At 43.6% G+C, this 6,267-nt stretch overlaps 1 protein-coding gene across 1 annotated transcript in view; it reads left to right on the top strand.

Moving 5' to 3' along the window:
• DLEC1 (deleted in lung and esophageal cancer 1) overlaps nt 1–6,267 on the top strand; it is a 39,031-nt gene that overhangs the window by 174 nt on the left and 32,590 nt on the right. Inside the window, 7 exon segments of the mRNA XM_009878334.1 lie at nt 116–297; nt 1,645–1,785; nt 2,711–2,867; nt 3,403–3,513; nt 4,595–4,788; nt 5,570–5,790; nt 5,992–6,073. Of these exon segments, the coding sequence (XP_009876636.1) occupies nt 116–297; nt 1,645–1,785; nt 2,711–2,867; nt 3,403–3,513; nt 4,595–4,788; nt 5,570–5,790; nt 5,992–6,073 (1,088 nt within the window).

The raw sequence follows: 6,267 nt of genomic DNA, 5'->3' as shown, positions 1-6,267 counted from the left end.
ATCGGGAGCCGCCGGCTGTTGTTAGCAACCGGTGTACACAGCCAGAGCTCTCGGGCAGGCAGAGGCGGAAGATGGACGGTTTCTCAGCCTGATGACGAATCATCTTGTCTTCCAGCCCTCGCAGCCCGGCTGCAGTGGCAGGAGGAAGCCCTGACTCTTCTGTGTCGCTCCAAATGGTTGCTCAGCAACCGCGGCTTGGCCGGGCGGGCAGGAAGGCTGAGGGGGCCCAGGCTGGCCAGGGGGGACCCCAACACCGGGCTCGCCATGGCTCAGCGGAGCCTTTTCCCTGGCACACAGGTAACGCTGGGCCCCAGGGGCACACAGAGACCACCCAGTTGACCCCCCAAACACACACCCTCCCAAACCCAGACCCCCCCCAACACATACACAGAGCCCCCCGCAACACACCCACCACCTCCAACACATTCCTCCCGCCACAAACACACACACACGCACGCACGCACGCACGCCCGGCCCTGCACACAGATACACCCTGTTGTGCTGGTTTGGACTGGGGTGAGGTTAATTTTCTTCGTTGTAGCTGGTGTGGGGCTGTGTTTTGGATTTGTGACCCAGTGTTGCTAACAAAGGGATGGTTTTTGTTGTAGAGTCGAGGCCTTTTCTGCTCCTCCTCCCACGCCACCAGCGAGGAGGCTGGGGGTACACGAGGAGGTGGGAGGGGACACAGCCGCCCCCAACTGACCCCAGGGATTTCCCAAAGCATGTGATGTGTTGCTCTGCAATAAAGACTGGGGGAGAAGAAGAAAGGGGGGGGATGTTTGGAATGACGGCCTTTGTCTTCCCAAGTCGCCGTTACAGGTGGTGGAGCCCTGCTCTCCTGGGGATGGCTGAGCCCCCTCCTGCTCACGGGCAGCAATGAAGGAATTCCTTGTTTGCTTTGGTTGTGTGGGCAGCTTTTGCTTTTACTTACGACACTGTCTTTATCGCAATGCACAAGTTTTCTCGCTGTTACTCTCCCAATTCTCTCCCTCACTGCACTGAGGGGCGGGCAGGGAGCGGCTGCGCAGGGCTGAGCTGCTGGCTGGGGGTTAAACCGTGACCCCTGTGAAATGTTTGTATCTCCTTCACACACCCTCCTCACTCACTCAGACCCGTACAGACACATCCCTGCATAAACCATCACAAGTGCAGAGAACTGTGTCTGCCACCATCCCCTACGCATACAGCCAGCACACACTGTTTGCCGGGGCACCACCTCGTGTTTTAGGACAAGAGAAAATGGCCTCAGGTTGCACAAAGGGAGGTTTAGATTGGATATTAGGAATAATTTCTTTACTGAAGGGGTTATCAGGTATCGGAATGGGTTGTCCAGGGCAGTGGTGGAGTCCCCTTCCCTAGAGGTAATTAAGAGTAGGGTAAACATTGTGCTTAGGTATGTGGTTTAGTCAAGTACTTGTCAGCATTGAACTCGGTGATCTTAAAGATCTTCTCCATCCTGGCGATTCTGTGTTCACACAGGCACATAACTGACATACAAGTCCATACACCTGTGGTGTCCCTTTTTAGGGTCCTTCCCAGGTACCTTTCCCATCCCTGTTCTCCGCTTTTCCTCCTCCATTTCCTAATTCCAGCTGTTTCAATGCTCCCAGGCTTTAAGCAGTAAAATCTGTCTTCTTTCCTCAGGATATCTCCCACTTACTGGCCAGTGTCTTTGAGGACCTGTACACCGGAGACGTTATCGGGGTGGACATGGAGACAAATTGGATCAAGTCCCGAGGAGGAGACAGTGTTTATCATGAGAGTTTTACAGAGGAGCTACAGAAGGTACAAGTCAAAACCAAGTCAGAGTTTGGAGCACTGCTCAGCTTTCATTGCCACTTTATGATTCCTAGATCTTCCGTAAAATAAAATGAAAAGGCAGGGGGGGATCCCAGAACTGACATTTTCATGGGAATTTACTTAAGCATAGTTTCCCACAGAACTGTCATATAAGTGAATATTTACCACATATTCCTTCATTATAATCTCTGGGTGTTTTTTTCAGACACACACTAAAACCAATAGCCCTTTAAATACTTATTCTACTGGGTGACAACTTCTCCATGTAACTGCTAGTTGGTGTACTAGACTTCCTATCTTGCAATAAAGTATTCTCATTTGCTGCATTTTGAAACCGGGCGCTGCAAATATTTTTTATGTAGTGGCCCACTATGACATGTAATTCATTAGCGTTTGCAGCACTGTTTGGGAATAAATGAAACCAACAGTAGAAATGTAAAAAACTTGCATTAATTATTGCTCTGGTAGCTATTGTCAGTGAATAGAAGTAGAGGCTATTGGTGGATGATGTGAGCAACAGGTATTTTTTCCATTTTGTGTCATCACGCCTTCTCAAAGTTATCAGAGATTAAAAGCACAATGTTTTAGCAGGCCAGTTCATGCTAGGAAAGTAGTGGTTTTACCAAGCCATCTTAGGGGGCTGGTTAGCTCAGTCACTTGAGCGTGGTGCTAACAACACCAAGGTCGCGGGTTCGATTCCTGTTCGATCCCCATGTGTTGCCTGATCTAGTCGAGAGGGAGTGTCCCTGGCGACAGGGAGGCTGGATTAAAATGATCTCTAAGGTCCCTTCCAGCTTAGGCCATTCTATGATTCTCTTTACCTCTCAAAGGCAAACAGAAAACTTTCATCTGTAAATCTTAACGGCTCAAATGACACTCATTTCTCTCCACTCACTCATGCCGGTGACAGCTTCGTGCCGAGTATCGGTGCCAACTGAGAGAACTTGACACAGTAGAAGAAAACATCATTCAGGCCCAGGATCGAGCAAAAGCTGAAGAAGAAAGGGCCCTAAACGTGCTGAAGGCAGATGCAGGGGAAAATTTCAACAAAATAGGATTGCCATCAGGTGAGGATTGTGGAAATACTGTCTCTCCCCAGTATGTGCTCATGGTACCTGGGACACCAATCCTTCCTTTGCCTAAATCACTGGTAGGACTGGCATGAGACTTGGTGAGCTTTTGGGATGGCTTTACACCAACAGAGCAATTTGGAAGGATTTTGTGCAGAGATTCAGGTAGCATCTGTTTAACACTGTAAGAAACTAAACGACCAGGTCATTTTCAAGGTATTAAATCTGGGATTGATGACTTACAACCTAAATATATTACAGACACACATAGCTTGAGAAATAGCAGCAACGACCAGAGATTGTTTCTCCTATGGCTGCAGAGCTGGGTTTGAACTCAATTTAGAATTGTGCGGATGCGTGGCCAAAAAAATTAAAACACCAGACTGTTTCTCTATCCAAAAATATTACCTGACAGTGATGAGTTATACAGACAACACTACTTTAGATTGATCAAGACAGTATACCCTAAGGGGGTAAGTTTCTGCATTTTTTTGATTGTTGGGGTTTTTGTTTGTTTGTTTTACTGTTGCAGTGGCATCCTCTTTTAGAAGTATTGTGGATAATGACCTTCTCAGAAAAAATCATTTGATCTGCCCTGATGATTACATTACTGAAAAATTACCTGTTACTAGAGCACCAAAAGGTAACTTTTAAAACAGAGAATAATTTAAGACTTTTTAGAGCACTTTATAAGAACTGAAGCACTGGAGGATGTAGCAAATCTGAGTATATTTTTATAATTTTCTGCCAAAGCAGAAGAGACTATAGTATGGCAAGCACAAAATTCCACTGAAAGGGCATTGACAAAATAAAACTGATAAATTGAAAATTATTGAGTTTAAATGTGCTTAAATATGGAGTTTAAGTGGTAATCATGCATTTGTTTACAGTTTTTTCAGACAAAAAAGATGTATTAATTGTGACTACTATGCCTCTATTCAATTTCATTAGCACAGAGCTGCAACTACATCTTGTATGTAAATAAGGGAATTGGTTGCATTAAAGCAAAATCTATCTTCAGTGAAATAAAATTGTTCCTTTATTTTGGGTTTAAAATTTTCCAGCTCTGCAAATATATCAGTTTAATTTGCAAATGAAGATCAGTGAGAAGACATCTTTTGGTCAATGACAAGTCTTCACTTCTTTTACTCATGTGTGAGCAAAGGGGAAAGGTTTCAGTATCATTAAAATTAAATTTTTCAGTCAAATCAAAGCAAACATTTCAGAGTAATCACCTTAGTCAACAATTCCAAGATTTGAGACTTTTTTCCACTTTAATTCCAAACAGAGCCCAAAATCTAACATCTCAGAATTTCCTCTGGGATGGCAATTTTGTTGTCTAACTATAGGAACATGGGACTAGGTGATACATCCTGCTCATGGCAATTTTCTGACTGTTGTAAGACCATCGTACAGATCTTTTTGTAAACTGAACAGGACATTCTAAGTCTCGCTTACTTGTAAGATTAACATAGCCTTCTGAGAGTACTATAACTTTCTCTCTATATATTGTGTTTAATTAGTATCTCTAAAAGCTTTCGTATTAAAGCACTAAGCTTCATTTGTGAAAAATTAATTTTACATATAAATTCAATTTTAGAGAATTTAAAGTATATTTTTACCATGAACAAGACTAAAGCAAATTCACACACCTATGCTTAGAAAAAAATGCTTGTAATTTTTGTTTTTCTCCTATAGAATTGATTTTTTTCTTGAAATTGCAGGAAAATCAGAACCTGGCTATTTGAAGGAGACATTTAGTTTTAAGCAGCACGTTTCTTCACGCTCACAGGACCAGATGCCTGCAGAGATTGCACGCATACAGAAGATAGCTGGTAGTCTGCCAAGTGTGTCTTTAGGCACATTAACTCTGCCCTCAACTCCAGACTCCAGTCACCAGACTAAAAGGATAAGTAAGGTACGTTTTCCAAATTTATTTGTTTCGGTCTGTCAGAACTGTGGGGCTTATTGCAGTTCCTGTAACAAAGGGTGACTACATTGCTGCTGTGACTCCAGCACTTATTTTATTTGATCAGTTAAGAAAGGAGAAATGCAGTATCTCTATATGAATTTTCAGTGCTCTATAAGTTTTTTAAGTTCTGGTGTCCCCACTGTAAGAGGGACATGGATCTGTTGGAACTAGTTCAGAGAAGGGCCACAAGGATGATCCAGGGGCTGGAGCACCTCTGCTACGAGGACAGGCTGCGGGAGCTGGGATTGTTCAGTCTGGAGAAGAGAAGACTTCAAGGGGACCTAATAGCTGCCTTCCAATACCTGAAGGGAACCTACAGGAAGGCTGGGGAGGGACATTTTACAAGAGTGTCCACTGATAGGACAAGGGGAAATGGGTTTAAGTTGAAGGAGAATAGATTTAGATTGGACCTTAGGAAGAAATTCTTCAGTACGAGGGTGGCAAGGCTTTGGAATAAATTGCCCAGAGATGTTGTGGCTGCCCCCTCCCTGGAGGTGTTCAAGGCCAAGCTGGATGAGGCCCTGAGCAACCTGGTCTAGTTGAGAGGCGTCCCTGCCCATGACAAGGAGATTGGATTAGATGATCTCTAAGGTCCCTTCCAACCTAAGACATTCTATGATTCCCTGTTTCTATGATTCTATGATTAATTAGACATCTAGTTACCTTTTTCATCATCCTCAAAATTGCTGTGTTTAGTTGTGCACCGTGATCTCTTTGTTTTTCAAAGAAAACTAATGTCTCAAAGAAGGTCTCCTGGAAAGACATTAAGTGCAAAGCAGAGAGAGAAAGTGAACGCGCTTACCTTGCCAAATTTGAGAAAAGGCAGAATTACTTGAAGAACCCCCGCTTTTTCCCACTAAATACTCTTCATGGAGGCAAATCTCTTGTCATTTCTCAAGAAAAGGTGGAACAAACCATAGCCAGAAGAAAAGCAGAAGATAATGAAGGGTAAGCAGTATATACAGTTTCTTGATTCTGAGCTGGAGCACAGGGAGAGCTCCACTACAGAATTACTATGGCTTTACACGTAGATATTTTGAGCTAAATGTCTATATAGGCTCTTAGGAAACACAGTATGTCTGTACAACAATTTATCGGTATTTAAAGAACTAGACAGCAGGATAATGTCTCCTTTTTCTTATCTTCCAGTGGTACTTCATTTGTTCCTGTGTTTCTTGCCAATCCACCTACTGTTTTGTTTTCTGATTATGAAGTTGGCCAAGTTTATGAGGTGAGAATGTGCTTCTTTGTAGAGGGTTAATTCTGCCACTGGGAAGCTTTATGTCCTGCCATGATCTGCATATTTCACCCCATCTTTTGGCTTTCTGCAGTTTAACAAAAGTCTGAGTTCCTTCTTTATATTGAATTAATGACCCTTTAGCTTCCTTGAAGACACTTTTTCCCACATGCCACTGACACTGTCAC

The sequence above is a fragment of the Apaloderma vittatum genome, unplaced genomic scaffold (genome assembly GCF_000703405.1).
Source record: "Apaloderma vittatum isolate BGI_N311 unplaced genomic scaffold, ASM70340v1 scaffold2261, whole genome shotgun sequence".
Classification (NCBI taxonomy): Eukaryota; Metazoa; Chordata; class Aves; order Trogoniformes; family Trogonidae; genus Apaloderma; species Apaloderma vittatum.
The sequence above is the reverse complement of the archived record's forward strand: the minus strand, read 5'-3'. Positions and strand labels throughout refer to the sequence as shown.